The 12,126-nt window shown below is 55.2% G+C and overlaps 2 protein-coding genes across 2 annotated transcripts; both read left to right on the top strand.

Annotated features, from left to right (window-relative positions):
- The first annotated feature begins 2,759 nt into the window (after positions 1 to 2,759).
- CHLRE_15g641926v5 (uncharacterized protein) lies at positions 2,760 to 5,315 on the top strand. Its single transcript, XM_001703016.2, has 2 exons — positions 2,760 to 3,121; positions 4,061 to 5,315. Exons 1-2 carry the CDS (start codon positions 2,873 to 2,875, stop codon positions 4,373 to 4,375), a joined length of 564 nt encoding a protein of 187 aa, XP_001703068.2. The 5' UTR covers positions 2,760 to 2,872; the 3' UTR covers positions 4,376 to 5,315.
- A 144-nt stretch (positions 5,316 to 5,459) lies between these two features.
- On the top strand, positions 5,460 to 9,865 carry CHLRE_15g641901v5 (uncharacterized protein). The gene is made up of 3 exons (XM_043070681.1): positions 5,460 to 5,603; positions 6,467 to 6,616; positions 7,221 to 9,865. The coding sequence occupies exons 2-3, from the start codon at positions 6,482 to 6,484 to the stop codon at positions 7,317 to 7,319; spliced, it is 234 nt and encodes a 77-aa protein (XP_042916539.1). The 5' UTR covers positions 5,460 to 5,603; positions 6,467 to 6,481; the 3' UTR covers positions 7,320 to 9,865.
- The last annotated feature ends 2,261 nt before the right edge of the window (positions 9,866 to 12,126 follow it).

Raw genomic sequence — 12,126 nt, 5'->3', positions numbered from 1 at the left:
GGTAAGGGCCGCCGCAGGGCTAGCTCCTGTATTTCGTTTTTGGGCTGAGCCCCCCCAGCGAAGCGTTCCAGGGGGGGGGCGAAGCCCCCCAGGAACACCCCTGTCGTGCGTTCGTTCGTTCGTGCGTCGGCAAAACATAGCATACTGGCACAAACCGCGACTGCTACGTATTAGTATTTGTTAATGCCTATTGCATGTAAATAGGTGGCAGGGAAAATTCGGGCGGAGCGAGAAGTGCCTTGGCGCGTCCATGGAAATTGACTTTCGCGAGGTCGCGAGGAAAGCATCCGGTGCCCGCCGATATGCAGTCTATAAGGCAAACTATGTTGGCGGCAAGCAAAGCGGGGAAGTATATCGAAAGTCTTTGAGCGACTTGCGCTGCCATGCCTGCCGACGCGCCAGAATGCCGAGAAGCCCCGAGGTCGCCCCCGCCCCGCGCCTAGCCCTTTGAGCGTGGGGCGCCGGGGAGGTGTTGAGTATGGCAGGAGGCGAAAGAAATGCTTGGGGTGTTTGGGAACGTGACAAGGCACGCATGTGGCGCGGGAAATCCCGCACGGCCCCAACCCGAGTGTCCCTAGCCCATGCGCCTGCGCGTCGTAGCGGCATGGAGGCTCTGACGGGGCGTTACACGCCTATTAGCTCCCAAGCGTACGGGGGCTCAGCCCATTTTCCAGCTGTACAAAGCTGACACCCCTTGTTCACTCACTAGCGGGCCGCCGCACGTTGTAGACCAAGTCGTGAACCATTAACTCTCGCACACAACATGAAAATGCGCAGACTTGCTGCACTCAAGCAAGCAACAAAAGGCAAGTAAGCAAGTTGCTAGTTCACGGTGTGAGCGAGCGATCGAGACCATACATCGGCAGTGAGAACCCACACAATAATCCGTTACATATACTACACATTTTGAAATATTAAAGCAGTCGTGTTGCGCGCTCAACTTCAAGTAAGCAAGCGCAGATGTTTGTTTGCTTGCGTAAGCGTCACTTGATTGCTTCTCCTTCTTGCCGCCGCTCGGCCGCGCGCTGCAAAACAACTCGTAGCTCCAAAACAGATTAAACTCTGCTCTCACGCAGATACGTTCAAAGGAGGGTTACAAAAGCCCCCACGCACAAGTTCGTTGGCTGTCCAGTATCGAGACACCGATTTGTCAATGTTGGTAGGCATGTTGGTAGGATGGTAGGCATATTGGTAGGATTAATCAACCCCCGGCTCCATCCTTTCACCTGCCCCCCCCCGCCCTTGCTCGTCGTCCACTGTACGTCCCCCTGCCACCGGCGCCCCAGTATGTAGCCACCCCCTCCAATTTTTGGGCTGAGCCCCCTGAGCGAAGCGATCCAGGGGGGGCGAAGCCCCCCAGGATTGCCCCTGTCCGGCGTGCCTGCCTGCGTCGACAAAAAGTGTCAAACTGGCGCAAACCGCGAGCGCCACGTATTATAAATTGCTATTCCCTATTGTAGAAAAATAGGCGGCAGGGAAAACTCGGCCGGAGCGAGAAGCGACCTCGCGAGTCCATGGACATCTTGACTTTCTTCAGTCCGCAAGTATAGCTCTCAGGCCCTGAATATCTTACATCCATGTGTCAAAATATGTCGACGACAAGCGTCTTGGGGCAAGAGTGTTGAAAGTTTGTGCAACAGCCGAACCATGCGTGCCGATCCCGCCTTAAATGCGTCGCGGCCCCGGTCGCGCCCGAGCCCGGCTAGCCGTTTGTGGTGCTTGTGAGGGATTTGGAATGAGGTACCACGGGCTCATGTGTGGAGTGGCGTGGACAGGGCGTGGCGGTGCCTTGGCACGGCGTTGGCATACCCCTTTGCCAGTCCCGCTGGGCTTGCAAGGGTGTGTGATGGGACAGGGTGCAAGGCGTTGCAAGGGTGCTGTTCATGTCGCCGGTGCCCATCATGACATCCCTTGCTCTAATAATAATAATAATAATAATAATAATAATAATTACAACGCCGGCCCATAGGGCCTGGCATGGATTAACGGGGCAAGGTGACTAGGGCGAGAAGTGGCGAGAGGGCTCACGCTGACGCCTCACCACGAAAGAGTCACAACCTCCGAAACTACAACCTCCAAGTCCTAGGCCGCTCTTCAAAGTCCACTACATCCGAGCCTGCACACCTTACATATCGTGCTAGGGAAACGCCGCGTTATAGTAGTGGAGCACTGCCAGTTCGTGCAAACCGAGGAGCCATGGCGCTCCTCATCGAGCCTTGATTGGATCTTGAGCCTTGTCTCGAACCTTGGACCTCGCCACTAAATCGGACTTCTGCACCACGACCTTTCTAGGTTGCAGCGGGCACAAGCCCGCAATTGCCACTAAGGGCAATTACCTTTTATTCGTGGGATCACCAATCGGTTTCGCACCAATCTTTCGCCTTTTGTATAATTGGGCTTTAATCCGGATGCGTACCCGGGTCCCTTCTGCCGTAAGGACGAGTCAAATCGCTAACTGAGTTAGCGATCCGGTGATTACCACTCTATCAGACCATCACCTGCGTACATAAGACCAGGGAGGGGTGGGCACCCAGCAGCCGCATGCAATACATACAGTGCCACAGGTGCGTGCACACTGCCTAAAGTACTCACCTTAATAACGCAGTTCTCATTGTTGTTATTGCTCCTTGGATCCCAAGTAAGGCATACACGTGGCTGTACATGGCTGGGTTAGCTGACTCTGGACTGAAATTGCTGCTGCTAATCATGATGCCATTCCTTCACGCTTGCACATGCAGTTATAAAGGCACACATACGGTGCTTGCCCAACAAACTTGACGCACAACTGTGGATGGTGCCTAACCTTCTTATCGCACTTCGTCCTTGCTGCCATCGTCGTCATCGCCAGTATCAGCCTCAGCCACGTCACGCCATGGCAGCAGCGGCCTCCTGGCTGCTGCTGGCAGCACTGCTTGCCACCCTCACTGCCAGCACAGGAGTGGCGAATGCCCAGCAGCAGACCACGGTGCCACCCAGTGGTGGCAGACCACCTCCAGCTCCAGTAGTAACCAATGTTACGGCAAACCCATACACTCCTCCTACAAACAACAACAACAACGTTGTCGGCGGCGACCAACTGCTGTTGCAGGAAGATGAAGATGCCAGAAATGCTACAATCCAGGTAAAAATGATGCGGGGGGGCACCGCGGGGGTGGGCATGGGTGCGTGTAATTAGGGTGGAGGGCAGCTGGGGCAATTCCGATACGATAGAGACACTAAGCCGAGGTAGTGATGATGCTTCGAGTCATTTGTGTATGAGGTATATGAGGGATACATGAATGGATGCATGCATGTGTTCATGCATGTGGGATTGAGGGGGCGGGGGGCAGCAGGGTGACAGGAAAGGCGGCAGGTAGATAGGTAATAAGGTGGCAGGGCGGCAGCAGGACAGCAGGCATGTGGGAAGGCGGGAGGATGGCAGGGCGGCAGCAGGACAGCAGGCATGTGGGAAGGCGGGAGGATGGCAGGGTGGCAGCAGCAGGGCGGGGCGGGGGGCGGGAGGGCAGGGGGGGGCCGGTGGGAGGGAGGGCAGGCAGGCGGGAGGGCGGGGGGGTGGGTGGGTGGGAGGGAGGGCAGGCAGGCGGGAGGGCTGGAGGGCAGGAGGGCAGGAGCAAGGGTGGGAGCAAGGGTGGGAGCAAGGGTGGGAGGGCGGGAGGGTGTAACGGGAGATTCGCTCCCTTGTTAACCTAGGTGACAATCTTCTTCTTACAGCAGACTAAGCAGACGGCGGGAGTGTCTGAGGGTAGGAGGGTAGGATTAGTAGGATGGAGGGTGGAAGACAGGCGCGAGCAAGCATCAAGCAAGGTGTGAGAGAGTGGGGGCGTGGACAACTCGGAAGCATGAGAGCACGAGAGTAGTGCTACGGAGTAGTGCAGTAGTACGAGAGCAAGGGAGCAAGGGATGGAGCAAATGCAGCAGGAGCATGGGAGTAGTGTGTACAGGAGCATGGCTGGATGAGTGGGAGACATTTGAAGACATACATACCGTCACATGTACCTGCCTGTTTGTTTGCATGCCATATATCCTGCACGTGCCTTTCTCCATACATGATTGCATGTAGCTTCTGGAAGCGGCACGGAACATCACTGCTGCATGGGCGGCACACAAGGCCCGTTACAACGAGTCCTATGACAGCCCCGAGCTGGACGCACAGCACCTCCAGCGCTTCAACGAGTCCGTGCAGCGCGCTCTGGCACTGAATCAGGGTCGCACCAGACTGAGCGCGTTCTACAGCTTGGAAGCAATGGGCGAGGTTGCGGATGACAGTCCCGCCGAGCTTGTCGCGGACCGGTTCGGCATCGATCCAGAGCTTGCGGCCGGCCTGGCCAGACTGGTCAACAAAGCACTCAAGGTGCGTATGCAAGAAACTTATTAGCTGGAGGTACTGACTTGCAATTTATATATTAGGTCAGCAGCAGCGTGCGTGCAGTTGGTGCTGACATGTATGGGCTTGCATTACTCATTCATGCAACACACCAGGGGCGCGTGGGGGCTCACTCATTGTGGGGGCTCATTGATTCCTTGAGTGAGTAGCTGTTACATCGTGCTGGTGTAGTTCCTGGTGTGTCATATAGTAGGTTCTAAAGCCAATGAGCTAGTCATTATATGTGCTTACCGGCAGGGGTGGGAAGGATAGGGCACAACGCTTGCTGACTACTACTACTTGCATGCACACACATGCAATTGAGCAGATGGCCATTACGCAAGAATTGTGTACATTATGTGTATATTATGTCGATGCCCATACACATGTGCTCCCGCTGCTGTGAACATGCTACTCCCAGGCTGCTGGCAACAGCAGTACCCAGGCTGGGATCATCAACGGAACGAATGGAAGTACAAGGCGGCGCAGGATGCAGGCTTCGGACATCAACGCTTGCCGTGCCATCCACAATCATGTTACTGAGAATGTTCATAGCAGCTCGCAAAAGATAGTAGACTGGCGATATGCGGCATGTAATGCCGAACACCTGAATGCAGTCTCCACCGCAAAAGACCAGTCAAAACCAAGAAGTTGTGGAGCCTGCTGGGCCTTTGCAGCCGTCGCGGCTCTGGAATCATATGCGGCCATAGAAGCGCATTACAATTTGACTCTGGTATGTATGCTAGGGTCATGCATGGCTAGATCATTGAAGGGCTTACTTCAGCAAGCCAGCAGGGATGTCTGTGTTTCCATATGCATGTTTGTATGATCAGCAGTCACACTCTGGGAAAACAAAGTTACCGGACAATCCAAAACCTACCGGACAAGTCACCAGACTTACCGGACAAGTGCCGTACCCTACCGGACAATGCCTGAAATCTACCGGACAATAGTCCCCGGCGCCCCTTACCGGACATTTGCAGGCCGCGATTTGCCAAATCTTACCGGACACCATGCACACCAGTGAAAAGCCGGTTCAACAGCACCAGCATGCTCAGTTTATGTACTGTATTAATTAGTTGTGTGTTATTACCAAATCAACAAGATCCTTGCACAGGGCAGAGCCATATCCAAGTCCTATCTACTACTATGCCGGCAGAGACAGCTTCCACGCGTCTGGCGGTGGCTCCATTGAGTTTGCCGATAGCAAGGGCAACGTGGTGAACATGAACGACCACAGGTGCAGGAGGGGCGGCAGCGGCAGCGGCAGGCCCTTCTGGAACGGCGTTGGATGCATTGTTGATGACAAACGAATAGAGTTTGGCTCTATAAAGTGGTACGGACAATAAGAATTGAGAAATACGGCTTGTGTGCGAAACGAAAAAAACCCACCGGTTCCAGTGGGTTTTCCGTTCGTCGCGTACACCTCGAATTCTTTATCCCCTGATGCACACACCTCACGCACTGCCGAGTAGCTATTGATAGTAGACATCAAAGACGCATTCCACTCCCAGGCGTGTCCTTGCACACGCGGTCATGCGTGTGCTCGTGTGTACACGAGGTGTGTGTGTATTGACGTGCGTGTATGTGCGTGCGTGAGCATGAGCTTGTGCATTTGTGTGTGTGTGTGTGTGTGTGTGTGTGTGTGTGTGTGTGTGTGTGTGTGTGTGTGTGTGTGTGTGTGTGTGTGTGTGTGTGTGTGTGTGCACGCTTGAGCGAACACGTGTGTGACGCCCAGCTGTGCGTGTCTCCAAGCGGGCAGCCCAGGGGGGTGTGTCCTGTGTGCGTGTGCTGTGGGGAAGTGTGTTTCCGGGCATATGGCCTGCTTGTGTGGCCCCAGCCATCTGAGCGGCAGGCACATGCGTGCATCTTATCCGGCTGTCGCCGGCCCAGTTTGATGCCAACCCCCAGGCACGCCCGCCTGGCCTCTCCATTGAACTTATGCAACTGCCTCCGGCGGTGGGGGTGACAGGCCTGTTACCGCTGGTGCCGCATGTGAAAGCGCGGCAAGCCGGCCTCGCGGTACAGTGTGTGTTGGGTGTGTGTGGTCTGCTGCCGTACGTGCCCCCGTGGACCCGGGTCGTGGCGGCGTGGCTGCGCCAGGTGCACCCGGCGGCAATGCCCCTGCGTTTGTTGGACCGTGTGCTAAATAAGCCGCTCACCCCGGCGGGCAAGCCGTTTGTGCGCCTGCTGAAAGCCATGACTAAATTGCCCGCGGTGACTCTTGTGGCGCCGCCCGAGCCGGGTGCGTGGGTGAGTCATGTGCCGTTGTGGGCTAACCCGGCGCTGTGTGAGGACGGCCGCACGTGGGAAGTGGCTTTCGCGGATTTGTTTGCTCTGCCGGGACTGGCGTGTGTGGGCCAGCTGGTTGCAGCACATGACGGCCTGCACGAACTGCGGCAGGCATTGACATGCCCTTGGGCGGAGGGCTCCCGGTTTGGTGAAGCGTGTCCCTACCGTTCCAGCCCCTATTAAACCGATCGGTATGGGGGCGGTTACCGGGCGGTCACCCTGATAAACCGATGGTCAGCGTCGGTTAGCATCGGTCTGGATTGGTATGGGTTGGCTGATCGGTAAAACCTCGGTAAACTTTGATAAAATGGGAACTTCCTGCTGGTAACCCATTGTTATGTGGCTCCTGCCCTTGTCCAGGCTCTGCCCAGGCGCGCTCAGCCCCCACCCAGATGCCACCCAGGCCCGCCCAGCTGCCGCCCAGCCGCCGCCCAGGCCCGCCCAGCTGCCGCCCAGGGCCGCCCAGCTGCCGCCCAGGCCCGCCCAGCTGGAGAGGCGCCTACTGCCTGAGCATGAAACGTACCCCATCATGCACACTATTTATTACATTCTATAAACACCGCAGGTGAACTGGCCGCTGTCAGGCGTCTACACAAGCTGGGAGGGCAAGACACCGGCTAGCTTTGGCTGCACAGAGAAGCAGCTGGAGAACGCCAAGAAGTAGGGGAAGTAGAGGGATAGTGCTTGGACAGTAAATTACATTGCAGGATGCCCTTGGTCTGTTGGGCAGTAGCATGGCATGCACGGCGTGCGGGATAGGTGCACCAAAGCAAGTAGTACAACTGGCGGCGGGGGGCAGTGGGCGGTGAATGTTGTTGAGTCCTTGCAAGCACTTGTTGGTCGTGAAGCTGGCTTACATGCGTGTCAAGGTGTGCCAAAGAGTCATGTTGGTGCTGCAATTTATACGGCAGCCGGGTGCCGGGGGGTGGGGCGGCAACCGGGAGCCGGGGGCTGGGGCGGCAGCTGGGCGGGGCCTGGGCGGCAGCTGGGCGGGCCTGGGCGGCAGCTGGGCGGGCCTGGGCGGCAGCTGGGCGGGGCCTGGTTAGTGCGTGCGCTATGCGTGTGTCCTGCGGCCTAGACGTTTCCCGGCACTTCTGTACCTAGGCTTGTGGCGATAAGGCACAGCGGTGGGGCTCTGGCGGGTTGAGGCCTGGCTAGGACTCACAGTGCGCGGAGTCACACAGACTTTGTCCACAGGAGGGTTTGCAGCAAAGTCGGGGTTGGTGGAGTCAAGTTGGGCCCTGATAGCATGTGATGGCTCGGCGTCTTCGGGTGCTGGGACTGTCCCCTCTGTAACTTCCGCATTCTTATACATGCCCGCATACGACATAACCAGCGCCCAACACTTGAACCAACACAGCAACACTGCGCAATGCCCAGCTGTGCGTGTTTCCAAGCGGGCAGCCCAGCAGGGCGTGTCCTGTGTGCGTGTGCTTTGGGGAAGTATGTTTCCGGGCATGGCCTGCTTGTGTGGCCCCATCTGAGCAGCAGGCACATGCATCTTATCCATGCCCGCATCCGACATAACCAGTGCCCAACACTTAAACCAACGCTGCACAATGCCCAGCTGTGCATGTCTCCAAGCGGGCAGCCCAGGGGGGCGTGTCCTGTGTGCGTGTGCTATGGGGAAGTGTGTTTCCGGGCATGGCCTGCTTGTGTGGCCCCATCTGAGCGGCAGGCACATGCATCTTATCCATGCCCGCATCCGACATGACCAGCGCCCAACACTTGAACCAACGCTGCGCAATGCCCAGCTGTGCGTGTCTCCAAGCGCGCGGGCAGCCCAGGGGGGCGTGTCCTGTGTGCGTGTGCTGTGGGGAAGTGTGTTTCCGGGCATGGCCTGCTTGTGTGGCCCCATCTGAGCAGCAGGCACATGCATCTTATCCATGCCCGCATCCGACATGACCAGCGCCCAACACTTGAACCAACGCTGCGCAATGCCCAGCTGTGCGTGTCTCCAAGCGGGCAGCCCAGGGGGGCGTGTCCTGTGTGCGTGTGCTGTGGGGAAGTGTGTTTCCGGGCATGGCCTGCTTGTGTGGCCCCATCTGAGCAGCAGGCACATGCATCTTATCCATGCCCGCATCCGACATGACCAGCGCCCAACACTTGAACCAACGCTGCGCAATGCCCAGCTGTGCGTGTCTCCAAGCGGGCAGCCCAGGGGGGCGTGTCCTGTGTGCGTGTGCTGTGGGGAAGTCCTGTGGGGCATGGCCTGCTTGTGTGGCCCCATCTGAGCGGCAGGCACATGCATCTTATCCATGCCCGCATCCGACATAGCTGCATACAATGGATTATGTGTCCTAGCAATGGCATTACCAGATCTGGGAAGGGAGCTGGCTGGCATGCGCAATGGGGCAGCACTGCTGCATGAGAGACCCTACATTCAGCTTCTCAACTTGTTAGTATGACTCTCTCATAAGACTCATACTTGACGCTACAGATTTAATACTTACAAGTTGTTAAATGTATCGCTGAGCTGTTACAGCCTATCACCGCCGTTGCAAGCGATATCGGCATGCAGTGTTCCACGTTCGCAAACCCTCTATGATACTGCACGATGCTATTTCATAGCAACTATGTTAGACACAAGGTTGCGAGCATGCCTGAGGGGTTGGCGGAGGTGCTACAAACTTGGTCAAAGTGGAGGCCTTTATCGCTGACCATCGCCGACCTGCACAAGATTCAAGGCCAAACAGGCTCACAGCCCGATAATGTAACGTTCTGACTGAGAACTCGCATTGTATCAGCTCAAAGTGTCTACAGCAGTGTTTTGCTGTCACGGTCAACAACCATGCGTTTGCCCTGCCTGCGCTTTCGCACGGAGTCCTAATAGTTTCAATCGCTTATGCATGGAAATATCTGCTTACAATTCCCCGGCCGCCATATCCTCATGTCAACCTTGGTCTGCGCGCTAGGCATCGGTGCATGTGCTGCATGTCACCATGCCTGTTGCAACGCTGGTGGTGCTGTGTATGCAGGTGATATGTGCGCAAACATGGAGGCGCATGGGGCCAAAGGAGCGCGACGAGGTAGCCAAAGGGATCCAGGAGCAAGCAAAAAGGGTATGTGAACAGGGTTGAACAAGGGCAGGGGAGCCGCTGCTACATGACAAGGGAATGACTAGAATGACAGGACATGCAACGGTGTCTGTAGACACCACAAAAGACGGTGGGACGCGTCCTGCTTGTACTGCTGGCTAGGCTACCGGACATTGGTGCGCTACCTTACCGGACATTGCTTGAAAGCTACCGGACATTGCTTGAAATCTACCGGACAATCGTGCACTACCCTACTGGACATTGGTGCACTACCTTACCGGACATTGCTTGAAACCTACCGGACTCTACTTTACCGGACAAATTGTCCCTTAATTAAATCGCATTGTCCGGTAACCGATTAGCCTGTATGTCCGGTAACAGATGACCGTATTGTCCGGTAAGATTAGGGGTGGGTTTTCCCAGAGTGTCAGCAGCGGGCTAGTAAACTACTAAAACTACCGCTGCCTTACTAGCCTTACTTGCTTACTTGCTGAAGAAATGGCATGCATGCTCTCTGCTCTCGGGACTTCTGCTGCTGCGACTAACACTGACTAACACTGATGCTAATACGGGACACCACCTTCCTGCACCTTCTGTCTTCAGGACCCATACAATGACTGGAAGAACTTCAGTCCCCAGGAGCTGATAGATTGCGCACAATATGAATGGAAAGGCGAGACAATGCGCAGAAAGGATGCTTGAGCGAATCCCCTGGCAGGTAAACTGTTTGCACAAATAAAGATGATGTTTTATAGCATGGCAACTAGCATGTGTCAACCCCAATCATCAGCACAGCTAACGGGTGCTCCTGCTTCTGTCACACACAGGACTTGCATATGCACTGGAAGCCAAATCTTTGCTTGGCCTTGCAGCTTACCCCTATATAGGAGAAGGCGATCAAGAATGCAAGAAAATAGTTTCAGGGGTACGTATTATGTATGGGCACCTTCATTTCCGTCTGTCCTCATCATCATCTCATGCAATAATGCTGATTAATGATGACTAAACAGGCGGATCTGATCAGCATGGACAACATCGCCTTCATGCCCCCTGGAAGTGAATTACATCTGATGGATGCCGTGGACAATGGCCCCGTGCTGGTTAGTATTTTGCTTGCAGTCATTCTCGATTGGGGATGAAAAATGCCACAGGTGTTGCTCAATAGTCATTGAGCTGCTGATGGGGACAGCAGCAGCGGATGATGGACTGCTGTACTAATGGCGCTTACTGCATGCGGCATTGCACTGTCACATAGGTGCTTCTGGACATCCCAGATGACCTCAAGGGTTTCAAGGGAGGTAAGCATCAAGCAAGCATGCATACATCCAATCCTTTGAGTCCCACATGCAGGGGATAACCGTGTATGGTGTTGGTGTAGTAGGTGAATCAAGCCATCTGCATATATATGCAGCACATTATCAACATGCGTGACCCTACCTGCCTGCCTGCATGCATGCATGCAGGCATCCTTGGCATTGGCCGCAACTTCAGCGCATGCATTCGTAACAGCAATAACAGCAACAACTTGCATCAAGTGGTGGTGGTTGGTTACAGTGTAGACAGCCGTAATGACAGCAGTAGTCTCAACTACTGGGTTATCAAGGTATGTACCCCGTAGCCTTACATGCAACTGGACCCCATGTGTGCTAAGTCTAGCTAGCTGCGCACTCCATCCACTCCATCTAGCCATTTTCGGCTTTGTACTTAATTGTTTGCCATCAAGTTGTGCTTTGGTTCCTGATAACAGCTAATGTTATGCATCCATTTGACAAATGTATTGCCCTGCAGAATTCTTGGGGAGCAGGTTGGGGAGAGAACGGCTTCTTGCGACTGGCTATGGGCACGGATCAGGCCAACCCAAATGGCATGTGCGGCATTCTTCAACGGCCCATCGTTCCCTATTTCAGTAAAATCCATTCCGAGATGAAGTCTATATATGATTTATTATTTGTAGAGGACATGTAAGGCGCCGACCGGCAGCACACTAGCTAGGTGCATGCATGTGCGCCGCTAGCGCCGCCAGTAGTAGGCGGCACTGCTGCACGGACATATCAACTAACCTTGCTTGTGTATTTATTTATATGATTGTAGAATCAAGAATATTACCTTGCTTGAAGGGGCCATTGCAGTAGCCTCCAACACTACCAATATGACACAGCAGTCGGCACCTGCCACCAGCCCACGCCCCATCACCTCTCTCCCGGCCGAGCCGCCATCAGCTGGTGCTGCTGCACCTTCTTCAGCTGGTGCTGCTGCTGCTGCCCAACTGCTGATGCTGGTGCTGCTGTGGATTGCTGCTGCAGCCATGCACTGATGATAGGTATGCAGTGTGTGTGTATGTTTGTGTGTGTGTGTGTGTGTGTGTGTGTGTGTGTGTGTGTGTGTGTGTGTGTGTGTGTGTGTGTGTGTGTGTGTGTGTGTGTGTGTGTGTGT

The sequence above is a fragment of the Chlamydomonas reinhardtii genome, chromosome 15, assembly GCF_000002595.2.
Source record: "Chlamydomonas reinhardtii strain CC-503 cw92 mt+ chromosome 15, whole genome shotgun sequence".
NCBI lineage: Eukaryota > Viridiplantae > Chlorophyta > Chlorophyceae > Chlamydomonadales > Chlamydomonadaceae > Chlamydomonas > Chlamydomonas reinhardtii.
The sequence above is the reverse complement of the archived record's forward strand: the minus strand, read 5'-3'. Positions and strand labels throughout refer to the sequence as shown.

Coding starts and splice junctions, on each gene's coding strand:
- CHLRE_15g641926v5 (XM_001703016.2), top strand. CDS start 2,873: ATGGCAGCAGCGGCCTCCTGGCTGCTGCTGGCAGCACTGCTTGCCACC. Junction 3,122..4,060: donor CCAGAAATGCTACAATCCAG/GTAAAAATGATG, acceptor GATTGCATGTAG/CTTCTGGAAGCGGCACGGAA.
- CHLRE_15g641901v5 (XM_043070681.1), top strand. CDS start 6,482: ATGCCCCTGCGTTTGTTGGACCGTGTGCTAAATAAGCCGCTCACCCCG. Junction 6,617..7,220: donor CGCCCGAGCCGGGTGCGTGG/GTGAGTCATGTG, acceptor TAAACACCGCAG/GTGAACTGGCCGCTGTCAGG.